Here is a 25,074-nt window from a genome sequence, read left to right as displayed (position 1 = left end):
TAGCCCTAATCTTAGTCTCGTCATTCTTTTTTTCCTGATATACCTATAGAAAGCTTTAGGGTTTTTCTTGTTCTGATCTGCTAATGACTTCTCATGTCTTCTCCGACTCTTCTTAGCTCTCTCTTTAGGTCTTTCCTGGCTAACGTGTAACTCTCAAGTGCCCTAACTGAGCCTTCACATCTCATCCTAACATAAGCCTTCTTCTTCCTCTTGCCAAGAGATTCAACTTCCTTAAACATGGCTCCCTCACGCGACACTTCCTCCCTGCCTGACTGGTACATACTTATCAAGGAGCCGCAGTAGCTGGTCCTCGAACAAGCTCCCCATTTCAATTGTGGCCATGCCCTGCAGTTTCCATCCCCATCCTAAACATCCTAAATCTTGCCTAATCGCATTATAATTGCCTTTCCCTGAGCTATAACTCTTGCTTTACTGTATTTGCCTATTCCTCTCCATCACTAAAGTAAACATAACTGAATTGTAGTCACTACTACCAAAGTGCTCACCCACCTCCAAATCTAATACCTGGCCAGGTTCATTACCCAGTACCAAATCTAATGTGGCCTGGCCCCTTGTGGCCTGTCTACATACTGTATCAGGAAACCCTCCTGCACACATTGGACAAAAACTGACACATCTAAAGTACTTGAACTATAGTACTCCCAGTAAATATTTGGAAAGTTAAAATCCCCTTTAACAATGAACCAGTCACTCTCACTCCTATTGAGGGTCATCTTTGCTATCCTATCCTCTACATCTCTGGAACTATTTAGAGGCCAACCGAAAACTCCCAACAGGGTAACCTCTCTTTTCCTGATTCTAATCTCAGCACATACTAACTCAGTAGACGAGTCCTCAAATATCCTTTCTGCAACTAACAGTACCACACCACTCTTTTTTTTTATCATTTCTCTGTTCTTACTGAAACATCTAAATCCCAGAACCTGCAATAAACATTCCTGTCCCTGCTCCACCCATGTCTCTGAAATGGCCACAACATCAAAATCCCAGGTACCAACCCATGCTGCAAGTTCACCCACCTTATTCCAGATGCTGTTGTAATTTGGCATTGTCGAGTGGAAAAATTGATTGTATTTTAGAGAACTACTTTTGAGTTAGTGTTAGATAGAGAACCATGGGCTAAATGAAGCTGAGGTAGAAATCACAATGATTTAACTAAATGGAGGAATAGGCTCAGAACAACATAAGGAATAAGAGAGGACAATATCCAAGGATCCTCGAGCTTGCCCTGCCATTTGTTAAGATCATGGCTGTATGTTGACCTCATTCCCACTTGTCCATTGGTCTACACAACCTTCAGTTCCATTAGATACCAAACAGAAATCAATCTCAACCTCTTAACAATGGAATATCCACAGCTCTCTGCAGCTGAGAATTCCAGTGATTCTCAACATTTGGTTCACTCTCAACCAGTGAAGTTCCTGAGCTTAATCTGAAACACTCAACACCTTATCCTGAGACTATGCATCTCTCTCTTTGTCTACCCTGCCAAACCCTCTCAAAATTCTATACAGTTTATGGATTCAACTCTCATTTATCCAAACCTCACAGAGTAGATGTCTCTCAATTTTTCCTATGGAGCTCAACAGCCTCCTTTTCCTATGTTCTTTATATGTTCCAGTGGACAAAGGCATCACAAATTCCATACAAATTTAGAATTGATCCTTTCACACGTGACTCAGATATGAAATACCATTCTGGAGATGAAAGTGAAAGCCAAAGCCATATCATTATTTGACAAGTATCAAGGTGCTGTGATGGTGAAGAACTATCCCTTCTTTCTAGGTCAGTGGATTGAGTGATGTCCCACATCCAACCTGGTTCATTTTGTGAATGAGAAGGTCCATTTGCAGTGACCCTTTATACAAATTCCCCAGCCCCCAACAAACACTCATACACCTCCACCACCTTCCCATGAAGGTGGGAAGTAGATGGTTTAATTTCATTTTATGCTTGATTGGAAAATGGCGGAGGCAATTGGCCTTTCACAAATATGCAATTGTGGCATTTTTGCACCAGGATATCCAGAGCAGATTCTTTGACATAATAAATGCTTACCATTGTAAATGTGTTGCCTTTCCTCAACAAGATGAGAGAGTTAATCCGTACCCTACCTTCTGAAGAAAGTTCAGGAGGTTTATTCAAGATTTGGGTTTTAAATACAGCATACATTCAGCTCATTCATGTTTGTAAGGTGAACAAGCCCAAATACCAGTGATGAAAGATAAACATGTAGTCCTGCTCTCTCAGTGGACAGAGATGATTGGTGGTGGTTTAACCTGAGGGGCACCATGCCTCAGATGAGGGGAGAGTTGAGAAGGAGTTGACAAGGTGAGTCCTTCATGGTAACCTCAGCTGGGGTTGAAATTGAACCTCTGTTGTTGGTATCATTACACCTTGCAATCTAGCTGTCCGACCGACTGAGTTAACCAACCCCCACCCTTCCAGCTATGCAACTGTATTGGGCACCCTGAGAATGGGAAGTGTGCAATATAAATCCAATTCCCCCATTGCTAATTATATGTGCATTAAAATTTGTCTACCATTACTTAGCTTATTGATGTAATGAGTTCAAATCTCTCTGAAGATACTTTATTCTGTGGAATTGTTCCACAGTGTGATTTTTTTACTGGAAGAGGCCGAGAATAGAAGAGAGAAAATTGAAAGAGAAAACACTTGACTGGAGTTAAGAGAAAAATTGAGATACGAGATTTCAGTAAAGTTCAATGCAAGTACGTATCAACATCACCTACAGGATCCTTGCAGCATTCACAGAGATCATTCCCTCCGATAAATAAGGTGATAATCTTCCAATCTTCTTGAAAATTGATTCTCTGTTGAAACAGTCACAAAGTTCTTAGCAATCCACTGCCAATCCTGCATGAGCTGGTGACCCACTATCCATTCCACAGCCACAGACTGACTCCCAGCCTGACCACCCTGCTTGTCCCTCCACTATCTGCATCCAACCCTGGATGTAGTTAGTGGAGGGACAAGCATTGCCCATCTCTCCTCCAGCTTTGTTGTTGATTTGATTACATGCTGCATTGCCATGGGAATTCAGAGGCCTAGTGGTAATCCAGAAGCCTGGGTTAACACTCTGAGAACATAGATTCAAAGCAGACTGTGGCAGCTGGTGGAATTTAAATTCAATTTCATAAAACTGGGAATTGCACCCACTCCCCCACCCCATAAAATTAAATGCTTCAGTAGTGTTTTTTAGGGAAACAAACCTGCCATCCATAACCAGTCAGACCTACATGTGACTCCAGATCCACAGTAATGATTTTTAAACTCCCTCATAAGATCTGAACGTCATGGCTAAGCCAACATTTATGATTTATTCCTTAATGGCCTTGTAAAGGGGGTAGCAAGTTGAGTTCTTGAACAGCTGCTGTCCTTTGGGTGTAGGGATTCATTCAGTACTTTTGAGAAGGAAGGGAGTTCCCAGAATTTGATTCAGTGATGCTGAAGGAATAGCAATATATTTCCAAGACAGGACGGTGCATGGCTTGGAGTGCAGCTTACAGTTGGTGGTGTTCCCATGCACTGATGAGACCATACCTGGAGTATTATGCACAGTATTGGGTGCCTTATTTAAGGAAAGGGTGAAAAGTTATTAGGTGTAATCAGTGTGGCCATATTCTATAGAGGTTGAATTAGGCTCAAGGGGTTGAATGGCTTACTCCTAATTTTTTAGTTTGTTTTGTATGTTCATATGTAACTGTTGCCCTTGTCTTTCTTGTCTTTGGAAGGTGCTATCTCAGGAGCACTGGTGAGTTGCTGCAGTGCAGCTGTGTGACCAAATAATTCCTGTGTGCAGGAATGAATGTCGTAGATCATTGGTAGAGTGCTAATCGAACAGCTGCTTTGCCCTGGATGGTGTCAAACTTCTTGAGTGTTGTTGGAGCTGCACTAATCCAGGCAAATGGGGAGTATTCCATCAGACTCTGGACTTGTGCCTTGGAGATGGTACTCAGGTTTGGGTACAGTTACTTGCTGCAGGATTCCTAGCCCTGATACATTTTTGTTGCCACTTTGTTTTTGTGGCTTGACCAGTTCCATTTCTGGACTATGGTAAAATCCAGAGGCGGATTCAGTAATGGGAACACCATTGCATGTCAAGGGATGATGCTTTAATTCTCTCTTATTGGAGATGGTCATTGCCTGACATTTGTGTTGTCCAAATGTTACTTGCCATTTTTCAGCTCAAGTAAGTAAGTCTTGCTGCATTTAGACATGGATAGCTTCAGTATCTGAGGAGTCATGAATGGTGCTGAACATTGTGCAATTATTAGCAAACATCTCCATTTCTAACCTTATAATGGAAGAAGGTGATTGATGAAGCAGCTGAAGGTCATCGAGTCTAGCTGACTACTCTGAGGAACTCCTGCAGAAATGTCATGGACCTTAGGTGACTGACCTCCAAAAACCACAACCCTCTTCAGATGTGCCAGATATGACTCGAACCAGCAGAGTCTTCCACATTAATTCCAGTTTTGCTCAGGCTCCTAAAGCCACACTCAGTCAAAACTTGACAATCTTTTGCTTTCATCTATTCTCACGTGGGATGTGGTCATCACTGGCATGGCAGTACTGCTTCCCATCCTTAACTTCCTTTGAACTGATTGTCTCTCGAGACCATTTCAGAGGGAAGTTCAAAGCTAACCACATTTCTGGAGCCATGAATGGGGCAGCTTAGGGAAGGCCTGTAGTTATGCATCCAACAATGAATGTTACAGTTTTTTACAATAATCATTAGATTATCCTTTTCAATTCCAGGCATTATTGCATTTAAATTTTGCCATAGTAGGAATTAAACCTATGTCCTCTCAGTATTAGCCCTGGGCAATGGATTCCTACTCCAGTAAACATAAAGTTCCTATAGTCTTAACAGACCATTGGACTATTCTCTCATTAGAGAGATGACTGGTGGTGGCTTAACCTGAGGGGCACCATGCCTCAGGAAAGGGACAAGGTTGGGAAAAAGAATCCTTACAGTAACTTCAGCTCATCCAGCAATTGAATCCTCAGTCTTGGTGTCACACGGCAGTGCAAATCAGTTGTCCAGCCAACCGAACTAACCAACTCCTGCTTGGTCAATAACAATACTAGAAGGCCACTGCCTCATTAATAATACTACTGGGTAGATGCCACTGTTGTAACTATACAAGAAAGGATGGGGGAGGGCTGTGGCTTTTTCTGGATCACAGGACTTCAGACTTATTGATAGAATGTTGTCGTGGCCCATAGACTTTGAGTCTCAGTCCCTTCAGCTATCTCTTGATGCCACATGAAATAAATTGAATTTGTTGAGGATTGGTATCTATGATGTTGGGGATTTTAAAAGGACTCTGAGTAATTGTCTGCTCGGCACTCCTGGCTGAAGATTATTATAAAACTTCAGCCATATCTTTTGCACTGAGATGCTGGCTTCTTCCATCATTGAGGATGGAGTTATTTGTGGACCTCCACCTCCAGTGACTTGTTTCATTGTCCACCACCATTCATGACTGGATGAGGCAGGACTGCAGGGCTTAGATCTGGATGCTGGAATCATTTAGCTCTGTCTATCACTAGCTGCTTATTCTGTTTGGCAGGCAAATAGTCTTGTTTTGTAGCTTCACTAGATTGACACCTTAACTTTTAGATATGCCTGGTGCTGCTCTTGGCATGCCCTCCTGCACTCTCCATTTGAATCCCAGGATTGATACCTTGCCTGGATAGTAACCGTAAAGGTAGCAGGTAGTTGTGGTGGTGGTCAATGGAGTTACTAGGCCCTGATACCTCATATTACTTAGATCCTGCATATTTCTATTTATATCCCATATGTATTTAAATAACTCTACAAGTATGTACACTTGTATGTTGCAGTTTCAATAAAACAAAATACTGTGCCATTTATTTTCCTTTCAGTCACCTTTCTTTGTGCTGATGAGTTGAAGGCTGTTATTGCTGGAGTAGAATACTTCCCACTCAAGACTATCAGAAATACTGTCAAACATATGAGGATAAGCAATAGGAGCAGGAGCTCATTTGGTCCATCAAGCCAGCCTCGCTATTCAATACGATCATGGATGATCAGTCCCTGGCCTCGACTCCTCTTTCCTATCAGTTCCTCACGGCCTTCAACTCCCTGATACTTTAAAAATGTCACTAACCTGGGAGCGGTCTGAGGAACATTGTAAAAGTCTCAGCATAAGGTGTTGTAAAGACATGTAGAGGCAAACTCACATGAAGTCAATCACAAATGAAACAATATAACAGATGCATTGGTTTGGAAGGTGACAGGTTGCTGAGGAGCAGATCAACAATGGCACACAGGTCAGGGGAAACGTGAGAATGTTTGTAACCCTCCTCGCTTCAGCCCAAATATCACAGAGCTAAGAAACAGGGCAGAATATCCTTTGACCCTCTGCACCTCAGCCCTGACACATGAGAGAATCATTTGTCCCATTAGCCCTCCCCACCAATAAATCCTCAGAGGGAGACTGCCAGCTTGGTGCCAGGCAATGGGGGCAGCTTTGGGTTCACTTCAAGCCCTGGAGGTTTCGTTCATAAGGTCAGAGATTTACCGCATCATTGCTCAGCAGCTTCACCAGGCTTTTGACTTGGCTCATCAGTTCCCTGCAAAATATTGGGAAATAAAAGAAGATACAGTCAACAAGCTGCATTCTAAGTGGGATTTCTTCAATGGGTTCAGATTTGACATTGAATTTTATAGAACCTTATAGAAATTATACTTTTGATGTACTTTTGTTCTTATTTCTAAGTAGCAAGGAATGCCATGGTTTTATAGGTTTATTCTGTGTAAGACCATAAGACCAAAAGACACAGGAGTGAGAGCAAGGCCATTCAGCCCATCAGGCCCACTCCACCATTCAATCATGGCTGATGGGCATTTCAACGCCACCTGCCCACACTCTCCCTGTAGCCTTTAATTCCTTGCGAGATCAAGGAATCTCGCCTGTCTTGGCTGTCACCTGTGTCAGCCAACAACTGGCTTTCTCCCCAGATGTATGAATATGTCATTGTTCATCTTATATTTGGTTTTCCGCATAAGCAAGTTTACTGGGTTCACTGTCACAAAGAGAGTACCTCTATAAACGATAGCATGCTATCCTCACCCAGTGGACTAAAGGTGACAACCAATCTTTAGGATTAACAAAAGAGAATGAAGGTTAGCTGACCATCGCTGGAGTTATCCTATAATACAAATGTTATTTAACGACATAATGTTAGAATGGATATAATAACCCAGGGCTGACAAGACCAGACACCCATGTAAATTCCCAAAAGAAATTAGACCTACCCAGACTCAGCTCCTGTGACGGCCTGATTCAAGAAAGCCTGGGGAGTGTCTTCATGGCCAGTACCAGTGGAGTATCCGACTAATGAAGGGTTAAACTCACGGAGAATATCTGTAAAGGTATAACAACCGGAGTGAGACAAAAGCATTCACTCAAAATCCATGCAAACTTAGGAGGCTACTACACACTTGCATTGGTAGTAACATTTGCTAAAGGCATAAATTGGGGACATTAGCCTAGAAATTATGATCAGAAACTCATTCTGACAAACCAAAATACATGGATACATTTAGTTAACTGCTATTCTGGAAATTCCTGGGCAGGAGCCGTCTACTATGTGAGATATCCGAGAATCCTTGCAGCCAGCAGCGGGGAAGGTAATTGTTGAAACCGCGTCTTCTTTTCTTCCTCAGAAAGCATTATCTTTGGGAGTTCAAATGTCCAGCAACAATTTCGACAGCTATTGTGAGAGGTGAGTGTACAAGTTAAGGATGGTATTGGTAGGGGAAAGGGAGCAACATCAGTGAGGAGGACGGATGCCTGGGGGCTGGAATGGGTAAGGTGCAGGCTGAATGGAAGTAGGCAGAGGGAAGGATGCCAGGTTGTTACAGGATAGGATGCCAGGTGGATGCGGAGGGAGGGGGCAGGAATAGTAAGGCTAGGAGGTGGATGGGAAGTTGTAAGGGGGGTAGAGTTCCAGGTGATAAGGAGATAGGATGCCAGGTGAGTGGATGTAGGTAGAGGGTAGAGCGGCAAATAGGTAGGGCAGCACAGTGGCTCAGTGGTTAGCACCAGGGACCTGGGTTCAATTCCAGCCTTGGACGACTGTCTGTGTGGAGTTTGTATATTCTCTCTGTGTCTGCATGGGGTTTCCACCCACAGTCCAAAGTTTTGCAGACTAGGTGAATTAGAAATGGGAAATGCAGGATAACTGGGATGGGGTGGGATGCTCTTTGGCTGCTCCTATTGCCTGGCACCAAGCTGCCAGTCTCCCTCTGAGGAATTATTGGTGTAGACTCAATAGGCTGAATGGCCTGCTTCCATGCTGTAGGGACTCTATGAGAAGGTAGAATGACAGATACATGGCTGAATGTGCAGCCATTCCTGAAGAAGGGCTTATGCCCGAAACGTCGATTCTCCTGTTCCTTGGATGCTGCCTGACCTGCTGCGCTTTTCCAGCAACACATTTTCAGCTCTGATCTCCAGCATCTGCAGTCCTCACTTTCTCCTGAATGTGCAGGTAGGCTGAGTCTGGATGAGTGATTGGGGGAGACTGAGTCTTACTTTCATGTTAGTGCCTAGGTGCATGTTGCCTTGCAATGATAGACTTTGTTAAAAAGGTTATGATGGGACCTCAATGATAATTCTATCTCCTGCAAAGTCTGGGGTTGTTCTCCCACCCTGATCCATATGAAATTTTTAAGGCAAATCTCACTATTAACCCTTTCGGACCCTTGTACAAAAGCTTCACTTATTCACAGGAAAAGGTTGTGCTGTCAAAGTAACCTCTTTGCTGAGTTGTTGCATTGTATCCTGTAGCTGCTACAGTCTTAAAACCACTGTAGTGGATACAGACTCCAGTTTCAAGTTTACCAAACAAGTTCACTGCTCTCATCATTTAGTGCGGACTCTTATATGTGGAGTACTATACACACCAGAGGTAGATGGCAACCACAGCTCTACAAAGCAATGGAACACTGCATTGAGCTCAGATTCACGACACCTTTGTATTTGTTGAACTTTATACTTGCCTTGGTGGGACTGCATGGTAGGTTTTCTAGAATGATGTTTAGACTCCAAAGGTTAAATTAAAATAATGAATTGTACAAAGAGGGATTGTATTGTCTGAAATTGAGAATATAAAGAGTCATAGATCCACAGAATGGCTGCAGAAAAGAAGGAGGAAACCACTCAGTCTGACATGTCTGTACTGGCCCTCCATAGGAACAATTTATCTAGCGCCACCTCCCTGTTCAAGAACAGGGGATACCGGCTGAGAAAGACATCCACGCCTTTCCAGAATGAGGTTAAGGGCTGGAAGCAAAGAACGCATGGTGCAGACTGCTGCAGTTTCTAGTTACTGACAACGATAGTTATGAGGTAACGTGAAAACCGCGCCCTCTCCACCTTCAGCCTGCCCTGAGGACCCCTGCAGTGGTATCCCCTTGTCCCTGCCAGCCTGGGTAACAGGCATTGAAAGAAAGTAAGGCAAGAATGATACCTTGCAAAAAAATAATATGGATAAATAACCTTGGTAGAATATGAGTTACTTACTTGTCAATGTGGTGACAGTAGTTATATTTTCATCTCCTCCAATGCTGCAAGATACAAAAAGGTAGATGTTCATTTCTGTTTGCTTCTATTTGCAATGAAATTCACAAACTAATCATGAAATGGAAATGAAAAAAATAACTTGCTGTATCCTGAGAGAATGGGACAGGCTGATCAATCTTGTTTTTAAACTTCTCATCACCTTTATTTGCATTCCTCCATGGTCTGACTCTATCCTACCTTTGCCACCTCCTAACGCCCAACAGCTCTCTGAGATTGCTGTACCCCTCCATTTCTGGCCTCCTGACCATTAATGGTTAATTGCCTCCAACACTGTTGGCCATGCCTAAAGAACATCAGTAATAGAAGCAAGAGTAGACCTTGCTTAATCCCTTAAGCCTACTCTGCCATAGAGTCATAGAGATGTACAGCATGGAAACAGACCCTTCAGTCCAACCCGTCCATGCCGACCAGATATCCCAACCCAATCTAGTCCCACTTGCCAGCACCCAAACCCTTCCTATTCATATATCCATCCAAATGCCTCTTAAATGTTGCAACTGTACCAGCCTCCACCACTTTCTCTGGCAGCTCATTCCATACCCGTACCACCCTCTGTGTGAAAACGTTGCTCCTTAGGTCTCTTTTATATCTTTCCCTATGTCCTCTAGATCTGGACACCCCAACCCCATCGAAAATACTTTGTCTATTTACCCTATCCATGCCCCTCTTGATTTTGTAAACCTTTATAAAGTCACCCCTCAGCCTCTGACGCTCCAGGGGAAACAACCCCAGCCTGTTCAGCCTCTCCCTGTAGCTCAAATCCTCCAACCCTGGCAACATCCTTGTAAATCTTTTCTGAACCCTTTCAAGTTTCACAACATCTTTCTGATAGGAAGAAGACCAGAATTGCATGCAATATTCCAACAGTGGCCTAACCAATGTCCTGTACAGCCGCAACATGATCTCCCAACTCCTGTACTCAGTACTCTGACCAATAAAGGAAAGCATACCAAACGCCTTCTTCACTATCCTATCTACCTGCGACTCCACTTTCAAGGAGCTATGAACCTGCGCTCCAAGGTCGCTTTGTTCAGCAACACTCCCTAGGACCTTACCATTAAGTGTATAAGTCCTGCTAAGATTTGCTTTCCCAAAATGCAGCACCTCGCATTTATCTGAATTAAACTCCGTCTGCCACTTCGCAGCCCATTGGCCCATCTGGTCCAGATCCTGTTGTAATCTGAGGTAACCCTCTTCGCTGTCCACTCCATTCAATAAAGTTATGGCTGATCTTCTTAAACACAATTTTTCTGCATTATCCCTATATCCCTCGATTTATCAATCTATCAATCTTGAACAAATGTAAATAATACTCCCCTCCCCCCAACACCCCCGCACAATTCTTTGGGCTTATTGAACACCCTCTTGATTGAATAGATCCCTCCTCATTTCAGTGCTAACTGATTAGCTTCATATTCTGAGACTGTCCCCTGGTTGTAGACACCCCTGTGCCCCCAGCCCCACCCCAGGGAAATAACCTCCCTGTATCGACCTGTTGATTGCTGGAAGAATTTTGTGTGTTGAAACCTCTTATCTTTCTCAACTTCCAGAGAATGTAGCCCTGGTCTATTTAATCTTTCTTCACAGGATAATCCCTCCATCCTGGGGATTAGTTTGGTAAACCTTTGTTGTACTCCCTCTAGCAAACAGATCTTTCTGTAAGACAGAGGAGTGGAATTAGGCCAATCAGCCCAGCAAGTCTGCGTCACTATTCCATGGGAGAATGGCTGGTCTGATAATCCTCAACTCCACTTTCCTGCATTTTCCCCATAACCCTTATTCCCTTGCTATCGATTTATTTCAATCTATCTATTTCAATCTTGAATACACTTAACAACCCAGCCTCTACAGCCCTCTATGGTAAAGAATTCCACAAATTTACTACCTTCTGGAAGAGGAAATTCCTCCTCATTTCTGTGATAGCTTTTAGTTAAGGAGACCAAAACTGCTTACAGTACACCAGACGTGGTCTCACCATGGCTCCATATAGTGGCAGTAATGCATCTTTGTTCATATACACAAATCCTCTTAATGAAAGGTCAACATACTATTTGCCTCTTAATTTTCTTGCTGTATCTGCAATTTAACCTTCAGTGAGTCATGAATAAGGATGTCCAAGCTCCTTTGAGGCTCAAGAATAGTTACCACTGCTCACTATTTACAAAATATGTTGCATTTCTATTTTTCCTACCAAAGTGCTCATGTAACATTTCTCCATCTTGTATTCTATCAGCAAATTTATTCCCACTCACTGAATGCCTTTAAAGTGTCTTTACATCCTCCTCACAACTCACACTTACACCTAGTTTTGTGTCATCCACAAACTTGGAAATGTTTTATTTAATCCTCAGATCCAAATTATTGATATGGTTTGTGAATATCTGGGCCCCAAGCTCTGATCCTTGTGGTACCCCATTAATCACAGCCTACCAACCTGAGAATGACCCATTGATTCCTATACTCAGTTTTCTGTCTGTTAATCAGTTTTTGTTCTCAGTACAACCCCATGAGCTCTAACTTACCAACCTTTTGTGTAACTTTACCAAAAGCTTTCAGAAAATCAAAAAAACATTACATCAACTAGTGACCTCTCATCTATTCTGCTAGTTACACCTTATAAAACTATCTATTCTATTTTAAGATTCTAAAAGAGTCCTTGACTATTTTTAAGGCAGAGGTCGATCACAGAATCCCTACGGTGTGGAAGCAAGCCATTCAGCCCGTTGCATCCACACTGACCCTCTGAAGAGCATCCAACCCAGGCCCAGCCCCCTACCCTATGCCTGTAACCCTGCATTTCCCATGGCCAATCAACCTAGCCTGCACATTCCTTGACACAATGGGAAATTTAATATGGCCAATCCACCTAACCTACACATCTTTGGACTGTTGGGAGGAAACCAGAGCACTCGGAGGAAACCCATGCAGGCCTCTTCCTGTTCCTGGTCAGTATATTTGGATGTAAATTCGAATTGATGTTGATTCTGTCAAGGCAAGGAGATCTGTTAACACCTGAAGCTTTTAAGAAGAGAATATTTCATTCCTTGAAACCAATGGTCTATTAAAAAGTGCTGCAGATCAGAAAATGAAGATTGGGATTTGCCCAACATACTGAGTCTTCGAAGTGAGCATTTATCATCCTTGTTCAAGACTACTCAGGGAACCACATTTATAGATAAGAATTACAGACCAAACCAAGAAGAAAGTGACAGGACATTCATTTTCAGACCCAAGAGAAGGAGGAGGGTAAACATTACTAACCTCCAGGAAAGCCCTCTGTACTGAGTGAGAACATCGAAAAGATTATTGGGCCTTGCTCCTGCTCCATTTCCAGACTATAGCATAGATAAAATATATGTTAGTGTGTTTGTACAGGGCCTTAGCTAGCAAGACAATGCTGGAGACCAGTGACAACATTTGAGATGTTCCATTCCCAGTGAGAGAACAAATTCAACTTTGCTCCCCCTTCAATCTTTCTTCTTCAGTATCTCTCCTAGAAAGCAAAACAAAAATGGCAGCAAGGGGGCTTCTAGTTGGCCATTGAGCAACACCAAACTCAACAAGCTAGGAGAGAAATCATAAGAGAAACACACTAGAGACCCTTCATCTATCATTAGAGACGCACAGTCATCAGGATCTAGAGCATACAGAAAGGCCATTTGGCCCATCATGTCCATGCCAGTCAAAAACAAACAGCTAACTATTCTAATCCCATTTTTCATTCCTCCTCTTTTCCTCTTTTCTCTCGGCCACAAACACTCAGCCCCAGCCTCTGACTCCCGGTCTCCGAAATGGGGTTGGTGGCTGATGGCACAGAGCAGAGACACCAGAGACCAGCAGCCCAGAGCGGGGACGCCAGAGACCAACAGCCCAGAGTGGGGACACTAGAGACCAGCAGCCCAGAGCAGGGAACACCAGAGACCAGCAGCCCAGAGCGGGGACACCAGAGACCAGCAGCCTGGAGCAGAGACACCAGAGACCAGCAGCCCAGAGCAGAGACGCCAGAGACCACCAGCCTGGAGAGGAGATGTCAGAGACCAGCAGCCCGGAGTGGGGACACCAGAGACCAGCACGGAGCAGGGACACTAGAGACCAGCACGGAGCAGGGACACCAGAGACCAGCAGCCTGGAGCAGGGAAACCAGAGATCAGTGACCCAGAGAGGGGACACCAGAGAGCAGCAGCCCAGACCAGAGACACCAGAGAGCAGCAGCCTGGAGCAGGGACACCAGAGAGCAGTGACCTGGAGCAGGGACACCAGAGAGCAGTGACCTGGAGTGGGGACATCAGCGATCAGTGACCTGGAGCTGGAACACCAACGAGCAGCGACCCTATGTGAAGTATGGCGGCTGTGGCACTGTGTGGTTCGTGTCAGCAGCCAGCAGTCAGACTGCGTGGAGGCCCCCTGCATTGGTCTGCTGTGGAGGGCTGTTGGAGAGGGAAACTCTGTTGTTTGGCTTTCTAACTTTGCTTCTTATTTTTCTGACTTGTGGTTATCCTGTGTATAGCTGAAAGGTAACCTTTTTTCCTTCTTTTCTCCATTCTGTAACTAAGAATTGTACCTAGGTACACTGTATCTAACATGTGTTAAAGACATTGTTATACTGTAACTAATCTTTTAACTGAAGAAACTGTATCCACGTACATTTGCACCTAAGATGAAGCTGTTAAGTGGTGACTTAGAAATTTTTCACTGTACTCCTTTGAGAACATGTGACAATAAAGCTAATTCACTTCCAGCCCTTGCCCATAGTCCTGTACGACATTCTGCCACTGTAGCAAGTAGACCCCCAGTTTCCAATGGAAATGCATATTTTATGAGATGTAGTTGTCTGTGGTTGGTGTGTCCAGAACCAAGGGCAAAAGTCTACCAGTATAAAGATTCATTTGGACTGAGATGAGAAGAAATTTCTTCACCCAGAGAGTGGTGAGCCTGGAGGATTCTCTACCACAGGAAGGGGTCAAGGCTAAAACATTGTGTTTTCAAGAAAGATGCAGAGGCAGCTCATGTGATTAAAGGGATCAAGGGGCATGGGGATTATATTCAATGGCAGAGCAGGTGTGAGGGGTCAAACGTCCTGCTCCTACCTTCTATCTTTCCCTGTAGAATGGTAAGAAATTGAACAACTTTACAAAGGATCAACTTTGAATGAAAACTGTAATTTCCTCCGGGTGGTCAGTACCACATTTTATGCTGATATTTTTTATCTGTATTCATTCATCAATTCATGGAGTGGTTGAAAAAAAAATGACAGAATTTCAGTGGAGGAGAGCTGGATAAGCACATGATGGAGAAAGAGATTGAAAAATGAAACAAAACTTAATGCTTAATGTATGTATTGTTCCCAATGTTTCTTGTTCAAGTAGGGATAGGAAATGAGCACATTTAACTACTATAGTTCTCTGGCTCTGGATAAATGTGAGGTTATGCATTTTGGCAAAACAAACAAGGGCAGGACTTATACAATTAATGGTAGGGCCCTGGGTAGTGTTGTAGAACAGAGAGACCTAGAGGTTCAGGAACATGATTCTTTGAAATTTGTGTCGCAGGTAGACAGGGTGGCTAAGAAGGTGTTCAGCACGCTTGCCTTCATTGCTCAGCACCTGAGTATAGGAGTTGTGATGCAATTGGGACCAAGTAAACCTTGTTGAATATGAGGTTCTTGATTGGGGTTGTTAACCTGGGCCAATCAGGAAAGCCTTGGCTGATCAATATAACCAGGAGAGTTAGGGGCAGGCTGCCTTAGAGTGGCCAGAAGGTGGGAAGCTTACTGGGTCTGTATTGTCTGCACTTTTTACTTAAAAAAAAATGTAACTGGATTGTCTTATGTATAAAGGTCATTGTTACTGTCTTTTTATATTTGAAACTGGGATTTGTGGTTTGTCCTCAATTCCCTGTAAACTGGTTGAGAGGTAGGGTTTGGGGCCTAGCTTTGCTGCTCCTCTCCCTTGTAAAATTGCTGTTGTAAACAGCTGTAAATGTTAACTTTTTTGTAATTTTTGTTTAATAAAATATAACCAGGAGAGTGTGTTCTATGCAGTTTTTTTGTTTCATTGGACTATCTTGTATCAGTTTGTGTTACTGTTTCCTTTTAAATATGATAAGGTAGGATTTAAGGTGCATCCTCACTTCCCTGTTAACCTGTTGAATGGTGGGCTTGCTGCCCCTTTCCCCTGTATATAGCAGTTTCTTTGTGAATTGCTGCTTATTGTTTATTGTTAACTGTTTGTTTGTGTTTTGCACCATTTCATACCAGGAGATTATAATCTGCTCAGTTAAGGACTGACTCTGTGCTGGCTGGTGCTACAGTCAGTATGTTACTGTTGGTGCGGGGGAAACCTGATTCCTGAACTGGCTGAATCATTTAGCCAGTTTGTTAACTGGCATTCCTTTTAGTGAGGGCTGATTTCTAAACTCCTGATGCTCACAATGTGTTTCAGGTGAAACTCAGTTCTCATTAGGGGATTGTTGTTTCCCTGGCTGGTTACAGCCTGTGTGTTTCTCTTTTCTCTTTTTTTTTGAGAAAATAACAATGTTCATTTTGTGGTAGGGCTTAGCCCTTGGACTCTAGTTTTCTTTGTTTTTTGTGTAAGTGTCTTCACTGTTTTTGGTGGTTGGACTGAGCCCTTGTGGAAGAAATACATTTCACTAGAGAAGCTGTTCCTGTGGGGAGGCCTAGCCCTGGGACTGGGCCTCTGAAGATTGAACACCTGTGTGTGTGTGCTGGGAGGTGAGCAATTGCTGTATCCTGGAGTTTGGTTGAAGACCTTGCCTTCAGGAATGGACCAAACCCCTGTGAGTTAACCGCACCTGTACAATGTACTATGTTCCTGTGAGTGGGCCTGGTTTTCCAAGGCTGGGCCAGGACTCCACAGAGACTGAACACCTGTGCTGTGGGGTGTGTATTTGCTGCCTTCGGGAGTCGACTCTGCCCTTGGTTGTGGATCCTTTTTTTCTAGCGGTGGACTCTGCAGTTTGGAGTGGACTCCATTTTGGACAATGCACCTTGTGAAATGGAGTGGACTCCATTCCTGGGAATGGACTTTATATTTGAAGACTCTATATTTGGACTGTGGACCAGAAAGGACTCTGTTTTTATGTAATTAACTGTTTTGTGTTGTTTGGGTCTATCAGCTGCACTGTCTTGCGTGTCTCTGGGTCTGGCAGGTCTTACTGTGAGCTGGGAGGCTCATGGGTTGTCCTGAAAGCTGTCACCCTGAGATCCGGAGGGTGGATAGGCCATCCTGTGAACCTGAAGGTTGGTAGGCTGTCCCGAAAGCTTGAGGGTGGGTAGGCCACTCTGATGCCAGTCACCCTGAGAGCCAGATGGTGGGTAGGCCGTTCTGAGCGCCGTCGTCCCGAGAAGGGGTAATCGGGACGGGCTGTCCTAGAAGTGGTCGAAAGGTGTGTCAGACCAGCCGAGAGCCAGAAGGCGCGTAGGGGCAGACTGAGATCCGGAAGGCTTGTGGGCTACCCTGCACGCTGTCGTCCCAGGGAAGGGGACGGGCTGTCCTAGAGGTGGCCGGAAGGTGTGCCAGGATAGCCCACTGGCCGGATGGCGCATCGGGGTGGGTGAGAGCCCAATGGTACGTAGGGGCAGACCGAGAGCCAGAAGGCGGGTAGCTGTCCTCAGCGCTGTCACCCTGGGCAGGTACCGGGGCGGGCTGCCCCAGAGGTGGTCGAAAGGTGCTGAGGGTGGTTAGTGAAGCCGGAAGGTGGGTAGGCCGTCCTGACCGCTGTCACCCTGGGCGGGTACCGGGGCGGGCTGCCCTAGAGGTGGTCGAAAGGTGTGTCAGGGCAGACCGAGAACTGGAAGGGGCATGGGGTGGACCGAGAGCCGGAAGGTACATAGGGCGGGCTGTCTTAGAGTGGCCGGAAGGTGGGAGGGACGGGGACTTGCTGGGTCTGTATTGTACACTGTTTATGTAACTGGGTTGGCTTTTATGTACAAATGTCATTGTCGCTGACCTTTATATGTGGAACTGGGATTTGGGGTTTGTCCTCCTCTCCCTATAAACTGTTTGAATGGTAGGGTTTGGTGCCTAGCTTTGCTGCTCCTCTCCCTTGTAAAATTGCTGTTGTAAACAGCTGTAAATGTTAACTGTTTTTTGTAAACTGTGTTTTGTAATTTGGTTAATAAAATATAGTATAAACAGGAAAAAAAAAATATAACCAGGAGAGTTAGGGGCAGGCTGCCTTAGAGTGGCCAGAAGGTGGGAAGCTTACTGGGTCTGTATTGTCTGCACTTTTTTCTTAAAAAAAAATGTAACTGGATTGTCTTATGTATAAAGGTCATTGTTACTGTCTTTTTATATTTGGAACTGGGATTTGTGGTTTGTCCTCAATTCCCTGTAAACTGGTTGAGAGGTAGGGTTTGGGGCCTAGCTTTGCTGCTCCTCTCCCTTGTAAAATTGCTGTTGTAAACAGCTGTAAATGTTAACTTTTTTGTAATTTTTGTTTAATAAAATATAACCAGGAGAGTGTGTTCTATGCAGTTTTTTTGTTTCATTGGACTATCTTGTATCAGTTTGTGTTACTGTTTCCTTTTAAATATGATAAGGTAGGATTTAAGGTGCATCCTCACTTCCCTGTTAACCTGTTGAATGGTGGGCTTGCTGCCCCTTTCCCCTGTATATAGCAGTTTCTTTGTGAATTGCTGCTTATTGTTTATTGTTAACTGTTTGTTTGTGTTTTGCACCATTTCATACCAGGAGATTATAATCTGCTCAGTTAAGGACTGACTCTGAACTGGCTGGCCACAGCCAATGTACAGTACACTTTTAAATAAAGGGGGAGTTTGTGACAGCATATGTCTCTGTGCAGTTATTTTAAGGTGGAACATCCTGTTGAGGTTGTTCAAGATGTTGGTGAGGACTCTTCTGGAGTACTGTGAGCAGTTCTGGTTGCCCTGCTATTATTAAACTGGAGGGTTCAGAAAAGATTTACCAGGAATTTACTGGGAATGGAGGTTTGAGTTCTAAAGAGAGGCTGGAAAGGCTGGGACCTTTTTCACTGCAGCATAGGAGGTTGAGGAGTTTCCTTACAGCTTTATAAAATCAGAAGGGGCATAGATAAGGTGAATGACAAGTCTTGTCCCTGGGTGAGGGAGTTCAAAACTGGGGGCATATTTTAAGGTGAGGGGGGAAAGATTTAAAAAGGACTTGAACAATTTTTTATGCAGAGTGGTTTGTGTGTGGAATGAACTGCCAGAGGAAGTGGTGTATGCAGGCACAACTACAACACTGGATGGATACATGAATATGAAATGTTGAGGGATTTAGGCCCCTTGTAAATACAGGCAAACAGAACTAGATTAGTTTTGTGCTGTGTGACTCTACTACTCCATAATTCTATCAGCATCAACAAATCCTCTCAATCTTTGTGTTGGTTTTTAAAACATTTGCTGGCAGAGCTGAGGGATGCTTTGTTGCATTTGTAGCAACAAAGATTTATGTGAATCTTGGGCATTCCAAGACAGCTTTGAGGGAAGGGTAGGAGGGAAGGTGCTTCCTTTTCTTTGGAAGATATAACAAAGTTCAAAACTTCATGCAGACTCACCGTGATGGAGTCTCCGAGCGCAGCGATCACCTTTATGTCAGCTGGTCTGAGCTTGTGAACTTGTGGAGAAATAACAGGATGTAAGAGACATTAAACCCATCATTCTTGTAGCAAGCAAGAGGGGATAATTATGTGCAAAAATAAATGCTTTCCATCCAGCACTTCAACATATTTCTTCCCTGCATTGCTTACAGTGGGCCAAGCTGCTTTCTTCTGAGATCACCCACATCCCACTGAACAAAGCTTGGCAGAAACTCTGAAATACGCCAACATCCCAGTCTAATCTGTTAACTTTTTTCTGCACTCCACTGGAGGTGAACAAATGTGTATCAAAAAGGCCATATCTGTTTGAGTACAAGAAGAATCTGTACATGTTACTGAACATTCATCACCTCATTAGGGCCAGTGCTCCTTATGGCACCCTCAAACACCAGAATCATTACAGAGCTGAGAAAATTGACAAAAATAACTTTAGTTCAACTCTCGAGCAGATCAAACTTTGCCAAACTGGTATAGTGAGATTTTTACATAACACTGATTGAGCTTTATTGAGTGCAATAACTAATCTGAACCAATTCCTACATATTTCCAATCTGAACCAACTCCAGATGGTGGCTGTGGCTAGCCTCCCACAAATCAAATCATTTGATTAGAGAAATGTTCCAGTTATTTTGTTCACGTTTGTTCATACTTTGTTAAACAAACAGACTAACTTCATGTTGGGTACCTGCCTATACAACAGTGCTCAAAGAATTGCCAGACAGAATTGGATGAGAGGGGGTCTCAAGAGTTGACTTGACAGCAAAAGTTGAGTGGACTGGGAACTAATAGTGGGAATGTCCCTCAGGAATAATTTTAGGAAGTGGAATTATCTTGGTTTTCATATGAATTATACTGCAACTAAAGATAGGTTGTGCATACTTGATTTTTTTAACTAAATGGCTTTTTACTAACCTTTACTAAAGACGATTTAATGGATCTGACTGAAGTGTTTAACGTGATTGAAGTATATGTTAGGGTAACATAGAGGCAGCCTATTGCTGATGGGATAGCCCATAACAAAAAGGTACAATCTTAAAACTAGGGCTCAGCTACTCAAGGGTGACACAGGAAGCACTTCTGCAAATAAGGGGTAGTTCTCCAAAACATCAATCTTTCAAGGCTGGGTATGATGGCTGGAGGTGGCCAATTGGCATTTTCAAAACTGAGCTGGATACATTTTTGGTAAGCAAACTTAAGGGATACAGGACCAAGTTGGCTAAGTGGAGTACATGCTCTTATTCAGTGGAGGAAAAGGGTCATGGGGCTGAATGGTCTCCTTGTTCCTATTGTTACTATGAGCAAGGGTTGACCCTCATTGCAACATTGTCTGCAAGAGTATAGGAGAAACATTCCCCAGAAAGTTGACATTACCACCTCAGCTATAAAAGTGAACTCATGAAGTGAGGCAATGAGTGGAATAAAGGAGGTTGGTATAGATGCTGCCTTCCTTCAGGACAGTGTGAATGTGTGCTTGGCTCTCTGTATTTGAGCTAATATTTCTTGTCTCTATTGCTTGTGAACTGATGAGTGGCCAGAGGCTGAATCTGACTGGATTGACAGGAGCTAGTTTAGTTAGAAAAGGTGGTGACATATTGGCAATGTCACTGAATAGCAGTCTAGGGTAGTATTCTGAGGGTTGTGTATTCAAATCTCAGAACAGCAGTTGGTAGAACTTGATTTCATAAATCTGCAATATAAAGCTCCTTTAACAACTACTAGAGATTGTTGGAAAAACACCTCCAGTTCACTAATGCCTTTTTTTTAGAGATCTGTTGTCCTAATGCTCCAACACACAGTGAATGGATGATGCTTGTTTGTTCTCTAAAATGTCTTAGCAAAAAACTTGGTTCAAGGGCAAAATCCAAAGAGAAATTATTTTATTAGATTATGAATAGTGTGTATCTTTACCTGAGACTGGAACAGCATCAGAAGGGTCCCTTTCTGTACAAGTCAATTTGTTGCCAGAACCCTGTTTCAAAATGAGAAATTTATTGAAAGTTTATGGTTGCTGCCAGTAATTTTCTGAAATGCATTTATCATTGAAGAATGAGCAGAAAGTGCTGGACATGGACATGGACAGCAGATCTAAATTCCTTTGTTTGAATGATCGATTCAGAGCTATTTGGTGGAAAGTCACTTCTGAAAGGTTCATCTTCAGCCATGGAGCAGTCGTACATAAAAATTGAAAGAAAATAAGTTAGAAATGAAGGGAAAGGTGCTAAGTGATAGTCTGCACCTTGGAAAGGTCCAAGTTGTGAGGGAGATGGAAAATCAGGAAAGTGAAAGAATCCAAACAATTGAGGAAGTGATGAAGGTGCACATTATGAAGATGGGAAGTCACTCACATATGAGATAGTTTACCTGCTGGCTTGGACCCCTTGCCTCCATACCCCTACTGCTTCCATAGTCTCTGTTTTGGTCAGTGAAGAGGTAAGGTCTCTCCTATAGGAATGGACAGACAGCATGAGTTAATGAAGCACTACAATGCAATGTGGCAACATTACATTTAAACAGTAAAGATGTGGGGGTGTTAAAAATGGGAGGAATGATTGATAGTGTCCACTGACTTCCCTAGATGGCAGCAGATACCACCGTTCTGATCATACCTGGGACGGACAGTGTAGCTGAGGAACTGTGGCTGTGCATTCAAGGACTTCAATTCTATCAACACTGGGTTGGATCTATGACAGAAAACAGATGAGGATCAGCATGATTGAAAGATTACATTACAGTATAACTAACACCACTAGCCACTTTGAATTTAAAATATTGCAAAATGCACAATATCAACTTTAGGACTCATTATTGATAGGGCCCTGCATATAAGGCATTTCATTGCTTCCAGACCTTGATATGTTCCTTATTGCAGTTATCTTTAGTTCAGATTACAAGCTTCCCTTATCTGAAGCTTTGGAGGTGGAAATGAGGTTGACTGATCAAATGATTCCAAACCTGATATCAATCAGAGGCTCTTAGTGCTGTATCCCAGGGTTGAAAACATGTGTCTTCCACCAGGGCACAGCACCTCATTAGGTATGACAATACCTCCTGCCCCATTGTAAACCTCAGTGTTAACTTCAGTTCACAATCTGGTATTTCAGAGCCACGGCAGTTGAATCTGTGCTGTCAAATCACCTGAAAGGTGAAGGATGGACCTGAAAGTAGCTTTCCATACGCTGTTACTGACGCTGGACCACATTTGAGAAAGAGGGCCTTCCAGCATGCCCACAGTCAGTTTTAATTGGTGCACCTAAAGGTGACTTCATAGCTTCTAGCTGATAGATTCTATTGGCCTTGGTCCCTCAGAAAAATCATAGAATGATCTATAACAGGACTCTATTCGGCCCATTGCGATTGTACTAGCTCTTCAACTAAGCTATCAGGCTTACTCTTCTACTCTTCCTTCGTTGAATCCCTACAGTGTGGAAGAGGCCATTCATCCCAACCAGAACCACCCCTGCTATCCTATCCCTACAACGCCATATTTCCCATGGCTAATCCACCTAGCCTGCACATCCTCTGAATACTATGGGCAATTTACATGGCCCATCCACCTAACCTATACATTTTGTACAGTGAAAGGAAACCAGAGCACCCAGAAGAAACACAGGTAAGGAGAATGTACACACTGCACACAGTGGCTCAAGGGTGGGATTGAACCCAAGTCCCTGCTATGAGACAGCAGTGTCAACCACTGAGCCAACGTGCAACTCATAAATGACTTCCTCTGTCTCTTCATCTAATCCCTTTGTATAAGGTACATAGGAAAGAACACAGCCGTAGGCCATTTGGCCCTCAAGCATGTTCCACCATTCAATTCGATCATTGTCTGCCTTGCCAACAGTCCTCATCTGGTTCACTCATGTCCATTAGGGAAGGAACTGTCATCTTTACCTGGTCTGGCCTGCATGTGACTCTGGACCCACAGCGATGGGGTTGACTCTTAACTGCCCTCTGGACAATTTGGGATTGGCAATAAGTGCTGGCCTAGCCAATGATGTTCTCATCTCGTTTTAAAAATCCTTAGAAGAAATGAGGGAAATAGAAAAGAGAAAGGGGAAAGTGGTGGGTGATAGACAGGAGGTCAGATTAAACAGGAAATCTCAGAAAACAAAATCAGGCACGTTATGGAAATGGCAGAGACAGCAACTTTGTATTAAGCAAGGTATCAAAGATAACGGCAGTAAAAATGGGAACTATCTTTAATCATTTTCATATCACTACAGCAGTTAACATGATATTATCGGAGATTGTATAACTCTCCAACAACTATCATTGTTAACTATTCTGCCTTTGCTTTAAGGAAAAACTTAACCACGCAGTAATACAGCCAGATTACATTTTAACTAAGGCCTAGACTTTTCTTTTGAACAGTTTTAAGCAAACAGCGTTTAAATAAAAACACAGAAAACACCGCTAAAACAGCCCAGGGGGAGTAGTTTACACTGGGGAACAACTTTCAAAGCAAATACAGAAGGGAGCAGGCAGACGACAAAAAGGAATTATGGGGTGCAGACAGGCACAATGGTTAGACAAAGTCATGATGACCTAAAAGGAAAAAGTAACAATGAGACAAGTTGGCAAAAAGGAAATGTTGTGAAATGCAAACAGAGTGCTGGAAACACTCTGCACATCTGACGGCATCTTATAGAGAGAGAAACAAAACTGTTTGTTGCCCTTGGCAGCGCCATCAACCTTGCAAAACCCCTGTTAGCTGTTGCTGTCTAAGTTGAGAATCTGACCTGGAACACCAAAATAGACAAACCAATCATCCACTAATTCCTTGGCTACAGTTGAGGTCCTTTGGTCATGGCTGAGAGTGGTCTGTATAAGTTGAGAAAGCATTGCGCTGGAAAAAGTACAGCAGGTCAGGTAGCATCTGAGGAGCAGGAGAGTCAACGTTTTGGGCAGGACCCTTCTTCAGAACTGTATGAACCTTGAAAGCATCTGTGAGCATGAGAACATGCTTACTCCCATTACTACTGGGGCCATGAACTGTGAAATCCATTGTGAGGACCACGTGAGGTCTCTTGCTGGGAGCAAAGTTGCTTCCCTGTTTTGGCCAAGGTATATGTCTCAAAATGTTGATGGTAATCATCAATACCCATGGCTATTCTGGGCCGGTAACATTGCTCAGGGTAATCATCTTTTTTATTGCTTAGTGTCCTGTTTGATCATGAACTCCCACCACTACTTTACAATTGAGGCTGTTGGGAAGGATGAGTTACTTCAGCTCGCTCTCCTTGTCATAAACCAGCTGCTGGAGGACCCTTTTCCCTGATCCTCTTCCTGCACCTCAACTGTGTCCATGTCAGTTTGTGCTCCCACATCAGTTTGTGCTGATGTTAGTGAGCGTTGGCCTTCCATCGATGACGTGGGTATCAGTTGATTGTACCAATCAGCTGAGCATGTCTGAGGTCCTCTTTTGAGATAGATGGCAAAGGTGAAACCAGACGTAACTTTACCTGGATCGGGCTTCAACCTCATCATAAATCCATCAGAGACACTGCAGAATCTTAGGCTGATTGTCAGAGGAAACCAGGCTCAGAGAGCTGCCTTGCCCATTGGGCATGGGCATGATCATGGCATTGGCCACTGCCCCTTCCAGCTGGGCAGGGGTGGGTTCCCACTTGTGGCCATTCTTCCAATTAAGGGCGTTTGCATTATATTTTGTAGGGGATCTAGAATCAAAACCTTGCAGGTCGAGCAGCCCGTTTGGTTTCTGTCTCTCCCAGCTGAGCAGATATTTGAAAGGAGCTCAGTGGGTTGTGAAAGCTACAACCTCTGCACTAATAAGAATATCTCTGAG

General features: G+C 43.6%; 1 protein-coding gene across 1 annotated transcript in view; it reads right to left on the bottom strand.

Moving 5' to 3' along the window:
* plb1 (phospholipase B1) overlaps positions 1-25,074 on the bottom strand; it is a 163,151-nt gene that overhangs the window by 104,422 nt on the left and 33,655 nt on the right. Inside the window, exons 15-23 of the mRNA XM_072551369.1 lie at positions 21,872-21,946; positions 21,627-21,707; positions 21,174-21,234; positions 19,224-19,282; positions 12,927-13,000; positions 9,606-9,649; positions 7,334-7,442; positions 6,597-6,648; positions 2,775-2,855 (exon numbers count right to left, since the gene is read on the bottom strand). Of these exons, the coding sequence (XP_072407470.1) occupies positions 2,775-2,855; positions 6,597-6,648; positions 7,334-7,442; positions 9,606-9,649; positions 12,927-13,000; positions 19,224-19,282; positions 21,174-21,234; positions 21,627-21,707; positions 21,872-21,946 (636 nt within the window). The remainder of the gene's footprint in view (positions 1-2,774; positions 2,856-6,596; positions 6,649-7,333; positions 7,443-9,605; positions 9,650-12,926; positions 13,001-19,223; positions 19,283-21,173; positions 21,235-21,626; positions 21,708-21,871; positions 21,947-25,074) is intronic.

This window comes from Chiloscyllium punctatum, chromosome 3 (genome assembly GCF_047496795.1).
Source record: "Chiloscyllium punctatum isolate Juve2018m chromosome 3, sChiPun1.3, whole genome shotgun sequence".
In the NCBI taxonomy this organism is placed as follows: Eukaryota; Metazoa; Chordata; class Chondrichthyes; order Orectolobiformes; family Hemiscylliidae; genus Chiloscyllium; species Chiloscyllium punctatum.
Note: the sequence above shows the minus strand (reverse complement) of the source record. Positions and strands in the feature narration are given on the sequence as shown.